Raw genomic sequence first — 13,921 nt, forward strand, 5'->3', positions numbered from 1 at the left:
TCAATTAAAAATCCAATAGATGTTGGGAAGGAATAGCTCTAAATTCTTCATGTCTTCTGTTTTTATTAAATGTCTAGAAAAAAATGCAGAATCATGTCCAGAATGAGGAATAAAATCACTGGCAAATAACTTACGGAAGAGTTAGATAGACAGCTTTTTAAGCATAAGTAAGGAAGAACCTGTTTAATTAAAAACAACAGAATGTTCTTGCTTCCTAGAAATAATTCTGTTGCAAAATAAAACTTCTATGTATAATTAGAAAAGAAAATCAGTAGAGCATTTCTTCGTATGCTCAAAGGAATCTTTCGAAGGAAATCAAGGAGAGAATAAATATTGGAACACTGTAATAATTATTATTATTTTTTTTAGAAAAACCATGAAATCTTCTTCTCCGGATGCCATGAAGAAAAAGAGAAACAAGCATTCATCCTTTAATATTTAAGCGTTCCATGACTAAATCACTTTCCCTATGATTCCAGACTTTTCCAAAAACCTTCATGTTTCATACAATTTCTAATATATACTTGATAAAATCAGCATAGGAACTCTTAGAATTATTTATCTACAAAACTAGATATCAAACATGGCATCCTACAATGTTTTTCAGTAAAGAGACATTAGTCATCTCACATAAATTTACAGATGAGGACTACCGAAAGAAAACATAAAGGAAATATTCCTATAGCTGAATCCCACACTAACTACTAAGAAAACCACACCAGATGCCCTCTAGACTAGACATTAGAATCCTAAACTCTTACTCCAAAGCCTGGCCACGTTGCCTACCATGGATGACTTTTGGACCAGCCTCATCAGGATGTGCTCTGCTTTCTTGGAGGGGATAAGAATCTCTGACAGATTCTCAGGCTCACCAAACAGAAGGAGATAGCATTTTATATATACATATATATATGGACACCACACAATGCCACTATATTTCTGAAACAGTAGTTGTACAAAACAGAATTATTTTAACCATGTTGCCAAACTGTTCCGCCTAATGACAGTTGAAGCTAAATATGAGTATAAACAAATGGTAGAAAGACTTCTGACATCCATTCTTAACTTTTATAGTAGGAATATTTATATAAAAAAATCTTCATAAAAAATGTATTGCTACATTACTCTATGAAATTTATTATTAGCAAATAACATAATTTTATCTGAGTGAAAAATTTTAAACTGACATTGAGTGGATAAATTATTTCTCACCAAAAGTTACTAAATGTAGAAGAAAATAAAATGAAGAAATATACACAAATTAATCTTCAGAGTTTAGTGTCTGTACCCGTACCATGTTACAAGACAGAGCATTGAAAAAAAAATCATTTTATTTGTAAAGAAGGCCAAGGAAATATGTCTTCGATGGCAGACAACCACACATTATTGCTTTTATCAATACTGGCTCTCCATTAAGAACATGCATTTCTGTTTTATTTAGTCAAGAATAATTTTCTTATTTGGCACAGAGGTATGACAAATTTCATTCTTAATTTCTCATTAGATTTCCAAAAGACACCATAGTAAATTCAAATTATGGCTAAACTCCCCAAGTGTGGCTTATGGGGAAAATGGGGAAATGCATCTCCAAGTATATCAGATCTGCAGAAAACTGTTTCACTTTACAACTTGTTTATCCATCCAAATTTCCCCTCTCTGCTACTTTCTGTCCTACACTCATCTTTTATTCAGTCTTTACTAATTTGTTTTATAAATAGCAGAATAATCAGCAGTAAAGTGACCAGAATACAGTATACTTTATTTTCATTTATTTTCATATAAACGTTTTGGCAGTCAGCCAAGTTCACTGTGTCCTTTGGAAATCTAACCATACAGAAGACCAGGTGTGACAGAATATACACTACTTAATATATACAAACTTGAGTCCTGAGAGCAAAACATAAAGGTTAAAAGACAGGGTAACTTCTCATTAAGACTGAAACAAATTCTCTAAACTTAAATGAGAGGATTCTAAAAACCTAGACTAAATTATATCCCTCACTCATAGATAAATGAACCCAATCTCAAGGAGCTCACTTAGGAATGTTTTGTCCAATCATTCATGACCAATGGAGAGCAGGTGCTTGACATCACAGTTGTTTTATATTTGAGCTTCATCTGCTGCTTTAGGTTCATGGCATGTACCACTCAGATGTGTTCCTAATAATTCTCCATCTGACAGCAGCGGGGTTATGGCAGGGGTCTGTGTGGTCAGCAGAGAAAGGGATGGAGAAAAACTGGGCGTCATGGCTTCCGGCAGAGAACTTTGATGATAGCGAATGGGGGAGTGTGGGTATTTACGAAGTCCCTGCCCCGGGGTTATGGCTGGCATTCTTGGTGGAACTGCTTTAATCCCGGGCTGGGCTACTGCTGTTATCAAAGGTGGTGGAAAAACAAAAGACTTCTTCTCCTTTGGAATGCCAGGCATATGTAAGTGCTCATCCTTTAGTTTTGCAATATCATTAAATACTGATGCAAGAGGTTGGAACTTGGGTTCCCAACTGAGGAGATAATCCCAGTGATAGTTGCCTCTTACATCATGATCAGAGTTTCTCTGGGTTGAAAGAGCTGCACATCCTGCTTCCTGATCACCTGAAATAAAGACGGCCTCTTTTCTGACATCAGCCAGGATGCCCACTTTTACCTCTCTCTTCTTTAGAGGCTGGAGTAAGACGTTATTTTGAACATAGGTAGTGCCACAGCCCTCTCCTTGATCTTCTTCCTCAAATGTATGGCTGGTTTCTGCTGTTTCAGCAGTGACCACCACATCAGTTTCCCCAGACAAACAAGAGAGCTGGTCTGATTCTCTTGGAATGCCGGAGTCTGGCACCCTGGACTCCCAATCACTCAGAGCTGAGTCAGAGTCCTTTCTGTAAGGGTGCTCATTTATCCTCTGGATTTCCTTATCTTCTGCAGTTTCTCCTTCCACAGAATAGTGACCACTGGAGTTTGAGTGCCTGTACAGATGTGCAATGTCCTTCTCCATAATTCTTGTTAAACTCAACCATTCAGGCATGGAGTCCACGGGCACTACTTCATTATCACTCTCATTAGTTTTTTGGAAGGGTTTCAGCGTGCTGGCATCCCTGGTCGGTCTCACACTGATATCTAAGGATGATGATGTTTTCTTTTCTTCATAATTGTTTATTGCATCTTTTTGTTTATGTCTTAAAATCAGTACAATTAGAATGAAGACAAGTAACAAAAACACTAAAAAGGAGACAGCGAGACTGATCAAAAAGCTGCTAGCTGATTCTGTGGAGTGTTTTCCTTCCGAGGAAAAAGACACATTCACAAAAACAGTACAAGATGTAAACTTGGAGTCCAGTTTGGGGCTACGAGCAATTATTTTCATTTCGATGGTGTCTTCTTTGCTGACTTGACTTTTTATTAGGGGAAGGGCTCTACTTAAATAAATATTTCCATTAGTTTTATTTACTGAAAAGAAGGGAGATGGAGTTTCGAGAGAGTAAAGAATAACTCCGTCAATACCAGCATCTGCATCTGATGCTTCCACTCTGCCAATCAACTGTCTTACATTACTCTTTTCTGGGAGGTTGAAAAAATATTGATCCTGAGTGAAAATGGGTTCAAACTCATCTCTCCCTTCAATATCCACCCAAACCATTAAGGAGGCTGTTGAGTCACCCTTGTCTTTGGCCTGAACTGTGAGGCAGTATTTTTTGTCATGTTCATAGTCAAGGACTTGCTGAGCACGAATATCCCCTGATAAGGGGTCAATGAGGAAGAGGTCATGATCATACGGCATCTCATGAGGGAGAGAACAGGGTGAAACTATAGAATAGGTCAAGTCTCCATAAGGACCTGCGTCAAAATCCAAAGCATTTACAGAACATATGGTGGAGAAAACAGGAAGATTTTCAGGAACAGCACAGTTCAAGTTTGGGAACATAAACTGAGGTGCATGGTCATTATCATCCAGGACATTGACAAACACAACTGCAAAAGAAAAATGTTTCTTTTCTTCATCTGAAGCTTGGACAGTTAAAGTAAATTTTATCATTTCTTCATAATCCAAAGGTTTAATCAAATAAAGAACTCCAGTTTTTTCTTCTAAGTGAAAATGCCCCTTCTCATTTCCAGAGATTAGGTGGTAGACGACTTCTGCATGTGAAGCCACATCACAGTCACTTGCTGAGACCACAGTGATGGGACTCCCTTGAGGGGTACCTTCCTTGATGTGGGCATGATATTCCAGACTGCTGAATGCAGGTGGGTTATCATCCACATCGAGTACTACTATTGACACAGTGGCTGAGGAACTCAGTGGAGGGCAGCCATGGTCAGATGCCAGAAGGACAAGCTTATGACTGGAGGTTGCTTCTCTGTCCAGATTGTGAATCAACACCAGGTACCCAACTTGCTTGTAAGTATATTCTGAATGAATGAAACTAGTTTCCACATGGAAATTGTTCTGTGAATTACCACTGATGATGGAATATTCAACATGAGTGTTTTCATGGGTCCAGTCATGGTCAACAGTTGAAAAGGTGACAAGTGTGCTTCCAATTGGAGTGTCTTCACTCAAGCTAAGATTATAATATTCTATTGCAAACTCAGGAGCATAATTGTTCACATCTTGTATTTCTATCTCCACTAAGGTAACAGCCTTCAGGTCAGGAATTCCACCATCACTGGCTTCAACAAGAAATCGAATTGTTGATTTTCTATCCAGAAGTAAGACAGGATTGATAGTATATACTGTGCCTGAAAAACAAGACATAGCCTTTCAATGTTGTGAAGTAAAATTTTCATGATCAACTTAGTCAGCAAATATTTACTAATATGTAACGATATCTGTTAGTTACAACCAAAGGTAACTCCAAATAGAAAATTTAGATTATTATATTTATACTTTTGTAACACTTAAGATTCAGAAATAATATTCATGGCATTCACGCTGTTAAAAATGTGTGCTGCTTGAAGATGACTTTGCCACAATTTTTTTAAAATTTTATTTTTGTATAGTAAATTGTTCCATTATTACTTTTTAAAGAAAATATATTCTTATTTGAATAATTTATACCCCATTCTACCACGCATAGACACATGTATAGAGACATTCTGGCATAAAGATATTTATTCTGGAAATGCTGGGTGGCACTCATGCAAGTCAAATGAAAGTAGTAAATATGATAATGCAGACTTACAACTATTGCTTAATTCTAGAGATGCTTTTCCTAAAGCTCTTGTTTAATTCAGCAAGTGGAATTTTCCCCTATTGACGAAATATGTGTAATACATTTTATCATCTTAAATATAGAAATATGTAATTTTTATAAGTATGTATATAACTATATTTTTCTAAGGAAAATGTGTTTTAAGTATGGTCACAAAGAAAGAATACAAAATGGTATCTTTTAAATGCCACATTTCAGTTTGGGTCCCACCATGAACTCAGTTGACCTGATAATATTCAAGATTTTAAAAACATTCTAATCAATGTAAAGTTTGTTGATAATGCATATCAAGCAAAAGTGTTGCCAGGATTGAGTGCTCAGAGGGACTACCTCACACTGCAAGTTGTTGTGGCAGAGAGAGAGACAGAGAGAGAGAGGAAAGCCAAATTCCTGACATGTTCGAGTCCACATAGTAACCATTCATCTACAGGCTGTGTGGCAACATTACCTACTTCTCCCTGTTACCATACTCTGAGGGCCTCATACTGGTATTTTGTGACTAAATTTTCCCTTCAGGTAATCCTGAGGTTAACTTTTTTAAATTGAGAATATAATTGACATATAACATTATATTAGTTTCCGGTGTACAACATAAGGATTCAATATTTGTGTAACTGCAAAGTGATCAGCAGAGTAGACCTAATTAACATCGATCATCCATAGTTTGACTTTTAAGTCAGCTCTCACTTGTGAAACAACGCAGTGGTGGGTGGAGACGGGGAACACACAGTGTAACGTGTCCCAGCCATGTTCTTTCATAGCATGTGCTCTGCTAGGGACAGCACTTTGCTAATTATTCATCTTTATCAAATCTAGCTTTTAATGTCTACTTGCTGTTAAATTTTCTCTGTACAATGCTTAACTTTTCTAACCTGAAATCACTTGCCTGAATGCATTTCACAACCACAGATGTCTTGGTCTCTGATAACAAAATGAAGAGCCTTGGGAGGCATCAAAGAAACCAGAACAGCCTCAATGGTTTTCACTTAGTAGAGATGCTCAAATAATTTTCCTTTTTGTTTTTGTTTTTTTGGTCATTTTTGAATATATGATGCTGTTACTGAACTTCTTGTACTTGGCTTGGAAAAAGAGCTTCTAAACTCTGGTAACATGAAGTCTTCAGTTCTACATGAACCCCTTTGACCTCATTTTGATTCTTGTTGAGGCCTGGGCTAATTACCTCAACTGTGCTTGGTTGGCTGGATGAACTGGTATTTACTATACTGAGGTCTCTGAACTTCTGTGCATTTGCCAGCATTTAATCAGTTCCTTTCACTTTCCAGCCACTGAGATGTTGGAGAAGAGAAATAGCACCAGAATCTGCTACCACAACATTTGACGTGAAGAGAAGTAAGAAGGTGGTGTCTTTGATACCAGCATGTGGGGATGGAGGTGGGGGGCTATTTTATGCACATTTGGAAAGGATTATTTCAGGTTTCCACCCTGTAACTCAAACCTATGAATGCTAAAGCCACTATAAATAACTCACCATTTGTAGGATCAATTGAAAATGCCTTAGAAGAAGAAAGGATCCTGTAAGAAATGTTCTCGTTGCTTTCCACATCTGTGGCCACCACGGTCAGCACTGTGTGCCCCATAGGCACTGATTCGGAAATGGTGACCTGAGGGAAAAAGAGGGAGATGGGCACTGTGCTTAAAGGTTGTAGCTATTTTCATGAACAGGGTCAGAACCCGAGGCCCTTTTATTCATTTTGCTTATAGAAAAGACAGAGAACCTGACTTTTTCAGGCAGATTAATTTATAGAGTGGACATATTAAGAAGATTGTATTAGTAGTTCCAGAATTCAGAAAAACAAAAACTTTTAAAATTTTTCATTCAGTTTTGATTTTTATTATGAAAAATTTTCCTTCTAAAAATTATTTCTGTGTGGTAGAGGACAGCTAACGCATTTACTAATGTATTATTATACTGTACATTTTATAATTATGGACATTGTATTATTTAACAAGCCTTCACAGAAGATCATTACTTAGGTTAGCTTCTCTCCTGTGTTTACAGGTAAACCTTACATTTGTTACATTCAAGAGTCCTGGAGCCCGTAGCCAAGTACTTAGGTGAATGCTATCATTGTCCTTACTCCTATAAACATACACTATGCTCTAAAATCTACAGTTTACACTGTACAGTTTTGTTCATGATTTGTTTCTGCAAAATGTTAATCAATATATTCAAAAATATATGCCTAGGAAAGAAAAGGTTTTCTCAAATTAACTGCAGATAATCCAAACTACCTTATTGTCTTATTTGTGGCTTTGCAAATATTAGGCAAGTTCCAATTATTATGAACAACTGGATCCCAATCACTAAACACTAGAAAAATGGTGACATACTTTCATATGATGATTTGTGATACATACCTAAGAAATTGAATTGAATGTGATATTCAATTCCATACGTACTTCTATCCTCCATAATGTTAAATAGAAAACTCTCAGCAACAAGTTAGGCAGTAAAAACAGTGAATACTGTCTGTTTGTCTAAATTAGTGTCAACATTATTCCCTATTCTTTCAAGTTTTGGCTACAGTTTCAACATCTCTTTAAGTTTTCTACCTGGTAAGAATCTTGAGAAAATACTGGTGGGTTATCATTGACGTCCAGCACATGGACGATGAGTGTCCCCTCCGTGTGGTGCACCAAATCTGAAATTTGGATATGCAGCTCATATTCAGTAGCTTCTTCAAAGTCCAGTGTTTTCACTAGCACCACTACCCCAGTGTTCCGATCAATAGCGAACTTAGTTCCAGGATTACTCTCTTTGACGAAACTGAAGATGAAAGCTGGATTCAAATCCACATCATGAACTGATATCTGAGTCACAATTACACCAGGCAAAGAATCTGAAATAGTCATGACCACTGTCAGTCTCCATTAAAATTCATCCTTTGAAATATTTTTCTTTAACAGTTCAATCCAAGCATTTTGATTTTAAGTCCAACATGATTTGCTATTTATTGGCATGATTTCTCATACAAGGCTCATTATGAACTGAACAAAAACTCTGAAGAATTTATGAGCCCAATAAAAGTGAAAATTTACCACTGAGTATGGAATTGAGGAAGTAGGGTATATTCAATTTTTATATTACACTTTTCATCATATATTTATAACAGAATTCCAACACCAAGAAACATTCTAAGCCACTTATTTGTACTATATAGTATCTATATCAAAACCATATATTAATGGGGATGTGGGTGGGAAGAAGGTTATTACTCAAAACATTAATACAAAACATAAATTTCCAAAAAGTAGGCAAGATTTAAATGAAAATATTTGGATACTAAAGTTAGAAATAGATACTTAGTTCCTTGTATTCATTTTTATAAAATTATTTCTTTTGAGTGGCACACACTGCTTCCTTCTCTTAAAATCTGACTCTCAAAATTATCAAGACTATAGAAAGTATATCTCATACTAGTGATGAAAACAGATATTTAATATTATTCACCAAAAAAAATCACAAATAGATGACATGGTAAGTGTCTTACATGTCATATATGTTCTCTAGCCTAAACTGCCAAGACAGGGACTTTGTTTTGGAGCTGACAGGTATGGTGCAGGTGGAAAGAAGATGCCAAGGCATTCAGAATAGTTCCACTGTGTGGGAGACTCATAATTTTCATGTTTCAAATTTGAACATTCTTGACATGCACCAACCACACTTGACCCCTTTCGGTATGTTTTGATTTATACAGCTTGTTCTTGTGACGTATTTATCCTGGGCACATTGCTGCATTTTGATTCCAGTGCATGTACTCTTACCTTCAGTAAAAGCTGGGAAAAATATATCCAATCGGTGAGAGGCGAAACTAGACAATTTTTTATTGGTAGAGTATTTTAGATTTTTAAAAATATTTGTAGGTATCCTTATATATAAAAATTTCTGGAATATAGCCCTCTGTGAGTAGTGATGTTTATAATTTGTTTGGAAAGTGAACATAACAAAATGTTAGGAACGTTTTAGGAAGAAGTTGGATATTAAGAGTGAAAGAAGAGAGGATAGTGAAGGACCACTATTTGCAACTTCAACTATAAAAAGTTGGGTTGGGTTTTACCAGTACAGCCATTGACCACAAACAACTTTGAGGTCACAGACTACAGAGTCTTCATATAACCCAGAGACCCAAACAATTAAGACTAATCAGAATATAATGTAAAACTTTGTATTTTCAATCTCTACCATTAATGTGGTAACATTTTTCTGCAAATGTTGAAGTTTAGTTTACACTAGAGGAAAATGATAACTCTGTGTGAAGAACATCCAACTCCCTTCACTTATTACTTGTCATTAGTGTACTGCAAATAAAACTGAGCAGAACCCTATGGGGCTTTCCTGGGACAGATTTCCCCCCCATGTCCTCTCCCTTTCTTTTGTCTGTAGAAAAACTTTAGTCAAAGAATAGATTTAGGGAATTCCCTGGTGGTCCAGTGGTTAGGACTCCATGCTTTCACTGCTGAGGGCCCGGGTTCAATTCCTGGTAGGGAAACTAAGATCCTGCAAGCCACGTGGCATGACCAAAAAAATGAAAGAAAAATAAAAGAATAAATTTAATCAGAGAAGTGAGGAAATACAGAAACAAAGGAAAAGTAGTCAAACAGGACAAAATCATAATAGTTCAGTCATTAAGCATGGTCAAGGACCTTTAGCTCCTCCTCAAGGGCTATAGATAATATTCTGGGCCATATTCTTTAAGCTGTTTTGTAGATACTGAAACCTCTACCAGATGGAAGAAGTTAACTACATGATGGCCAGGCTGTAGCCATGACATAAGCTGCCACAATTCTGAGAATCAGCCTCAAAGAAATGGGAACAAACCGACCCTGGAACTGAAGATTAACTGGGCTTAAAGCAATCAAGATGATGCTGATCAGACCACCACATGAACAATTTCAACATGATCCTCAGAGCTGACTGTGCTGTTCTGCACGTAGTACCCTCCCTCTGGTTATACACCCATGAAACTCCCCTTTAGAAGCTCTTGCCCCCTGATCAGCAGTGGGGAATTGGCCTTTGGATACAAGTATGTTTTCCCCTCCCAATTACTGGCCTCCTGAAATAAAGCAGCCTTTCCTTTCTACCAACACTTGCCTCTTGAGTTTGGCTTTCGAGTGGTGAGCAGCCAGACCTGAGATCAGCAACACAAAGACTAACAGAGTTATTAGTCTAAGAACATCACTTCCTCTCAGGGGAGCTTTAGGGTGAGCAACACAGTCAACAAAAGATGCTCTTCATAGAGATTTCACTTTTAAGCAATGTCCATACACAAAAGGAAGCTGTGTGGAATGGTGGTTTGACCTTGGGAAACCAGCCTCCTGCTGGTTTGAATGCAAATCCCAACTTTAACTTTTAACTTCTTTGACGTTTGATATTTAACTTTTGACCCTCCATTTTCTATTCTGTAAAATGAAGCTAAAAAGTATTTATGTTATGTGGTTGTTGAGGATTAGTACTTATATTTCACATAACACCCAGCTGAAAAAATGGTAGATGATATTATACAAGTTTGATATTTCAAATCACCACACTTACTTTCTGCAACTTCCACTGCTTCAGAGGGGAGAAAAGCCGGGGCATTGTCATTGGTATCAGTCACTTGTATCTTGATCACAGTTGTACTAGAAAGCCTGGGTATCCCTTTATCTGTGGCTTGTACAATCAAGCTGGTTTGGAAAAGAATCAAGGAATGTTATCCATCATTCAGAGAATAAGAAAGCAACATAAATATGAAATATCCAGTTTAAAATTTAAAAATGAGCTGACTAGCTACTTTTATGTCTCCCCTGACTTTTCTAAATGGCATCATTTAAAATTTATTTCATAAGAATGGTAGCCTGAAATGTATTTGTTTTTGACACATTTAGGGAATCAAATCCAAAGACTAGGGATCGTGAAATATTTAAAACAGATGAACTCTCTCTAGGCGACCGACTGTAAAATTCAGTCCTTTCTTCTCAGAACAACCTAAAAAGTACAAACACCAGCACCTGTTTTTTAGATAAGGAGATTGCCTCCAGCCTGGACACATGGCCTGGGTACTGCTACATATTTCCATGTTACTGCACTAACAAAAGATAGAGCCACTAAAAGATTGCTTTGTATTATTTTTTTTTCAGATCTAAATTACAAATCAATCAAAATTGTGGAATTAAGAGAGGGGACTGCCATGAATAACACATGTGCAAAAGAGGCACTATTGACTAGGACTATAAAGTAGAGGTAAAAGTCCATGATTTGAAAGAATTTACACTCAGTGATTCAATCTCTCTCAGATGATGGTACAACTCACTACTCCAGCAACCAACTTAGAAACCTGATTAGTGTCTTCAACTTCTCCCTTTCTGTCACCACCCTGACAACATCCAACTAGTTATGAGTCTTATAGATTTTACCATCTGAATATGACTTGGATCAGTGTCCCCATCCATTTCACTCCTACCTTCAGAGCCTCAGATGGGCTGATCAACCATCTTGCTTTGCAGGAACTGAAAGATTTCCTGGGGCATGGGACTTTCAGTTTTTTTAAATCAGGACAGTCCTAGGCAAACTAGGACAAGTTGGTCATTGTAGCCTCATCCCCTCATCATCTTTACCTGGCATTCTGTGTATTCATTATATCTTTTCTCAACTGGAGTACTTGTTGCTCATCAATCTGCCTACTGCAAGTCTCACCTGCTCCTCTTCACCCCCCACATTGCAACTCCTCAATTCCTCTATTGAAAATCCTGGTTTGAAAACCTGACTCCCCTATTTAAAACCTTTCCTTAGCTTTCCATGTCTACAAGAAGTAATACAAGCCTTGCGCACATACACATGACCTTCTATGACACAGCTTCTGCCTGGAATTCCGGTCCCTACACCATCTTTGTCTTTCAAAGCTCACATCTCTGTAAGATTTCACTGGCCTCTCATCTGATTTAGATGCCCCTTTCTCTACCCCATAGCACCCTGTACATTCTGCCACCATAGCAATCATCACCCTTTCTTCTTAATGATTTGTCTGCCTCTCCTATAAGTTCCTTGAGGGTAGATGTCCCGCCTTATTTGATTTTCTTTAATACATTTTGAGTGCTGGTTTCTCAAGATTTGCTCAAGATTATTAATGTATCAGATGACAGAGCCAGGATTCAAGCCCAGATCTTGGTTGACTGGAAAGCTTGTGCTCTACTATATGATACTTTTCAATATGCCTCTCTTACTGTGTATATATCACACCTTAATGTATAATCATTAGCTTTTCACTCCCCTCTAAACCCTATGAGTTCCAGGAGGGTAGCTGAGTAATAAAGTAAGCTGTCAATCGGAAGATGTTCTTCATTTCAGAAGTGGAATTAGTCTTAGCCAATTGGTGATACTAACTTTTAAGAAACTGAGACTTGGAAGTTGACACACTTCTACTTTATTTTCCATTGTTAGCTTACCTGATAAGTGTTCTTTATCTCCCAACCTTAAGTGTTTAAAATGATGTAAAATAAGCATCAACTTTTTGTTGGTTTAAATTCCACTTAGTAGCAAATGATCACTGCTTATCTATTGTTCACGAAGAACACAGGCTGCGTTCTACACTATTGAAGTTGGGACATCAGTAGAACAACTATTTAAATTTCACATTTCTAGAGCATAGGAATAATTCCATGTGGAAAGTTTATTTTGTTAGCATGAACATAAGTCAGGTACACGTGGAAAAATTTTACTAAAAATAATCAACTCATCATGTTCTCTGTCCCTGCTGCCTGCCCCTCCCCAATGTCATACTAAAGTCTCAGCCAAGACATCAAAGTTATGGCTCTGTTGATTCTTCCACTATAGCCATAACCACTCTTATTTTCACAGTATTACAACTTCAGGGGTTCCATGTAATGCCTATGTCAGGTTAAAAAAGCAAGATTCTTTGATATAGAGAGAAATATGATTCTGTTTCAAAACAAAAGGACAAGTCAATGGTTTGAAGAACAAATGAAAAATTATGAAGGTAGATCCACTGAAATTCTACACATAACTTCTCAGGGACCTCAAGTTTTCTGTGACGGCTCCTTGGCAGGTTTTGTAAAACTCTTAGCTGGTTCCATGTTAAGTTTGTTAAACTTTTAGCTGGTCCAACTGGTTCCATGTTCCAGAACTGCTGCCCTGATTAGTGTATCAGCAGAGACAATAAATGAAGCTGACCAGATAAAAACAGTCCCATTCTAGTCCCATAGTTCTTCTACTCTACCACTGATGGAAAGCTGCTTCTTACCATGTTAAAGTTGAAATGAGACTTTGACCAGGCAGAATCTTTTCTGATTGCCTTAATACTTAAGATGGTGGTAGAGGATTTTTCAAAACTGTCTCTCAACAATATATTAAATGTATACCCAGAATTAAGTGTTCTTACTGAAATTCCAAGAGAAACAAAAATATCAGCCAAAATCATAACATCTCTGAAAGGAAGAGCTATGACTTCTGGTTATATCTACAAACGTTTTATTTCCTCTTCCTCTAGACATTCTGCTGTAATGATGGTAAAAGAATTTAAAATAAGGTATATGTTGATAAGGCTAAAAAAGAAAATGTGAGAAGATATTAGTGAGTGGAGTGGGGGAGAAATTTCAACAAATTTCTGGAAAATGCAAGCAGATTGAGAAGTGGTTACAGATAAGTGGGCCAGAGGAAACCATAGATTAAAATGCATTCTGCATTTGTAAAGAGATAAGGATGA

The 13,921-nt window shown here is 37.1% G+C and overlaps 1 protein-coding gene across 1 annotated transcript in view; it reads right to left on the bottom strand.

Annotated features, from left to right (window-relative positions):
• Window positions 1–6: 6 nt before the first annotated feature.
• Window positions 7–13,921, bottom strand: part of LOC309661664 (protocadherin-23-like) — a 40,681-nt gene continuing 26,766 nt past the window's right edge. The window contains exons 4-5 of the mRNA XM_082463504.1: window positions 10,756–10,886; window positions 7–4,728 (exon numbers count right to left, since the gene is read on the bottom strand). Of these exons, the coding sequence (XP_082319630.1) occupies window positions 2,102–4,728; window positions 10,756–10,886 (2,758 nt within the window). The 3' untranslated portion in view covers window positions 7–2,101. The remainder of the gene's footprint in view (window positions 4,729–10,755; window positions 10,887–13,921) is intronic.

Source organism: Balaenoptera physalus (assembly GCF_965194825.1).
Source record: "Balaenoptera physalus genome assembly, chromosome: 5".
Classification (NCBI taxonomy): domain Eukaryota; kingdom Metazoa; phylum Chordata; class Mammalia; order Artiodactyla; family Balaenopteridae; genus Balaenoptera; species Balaenoptera physalus.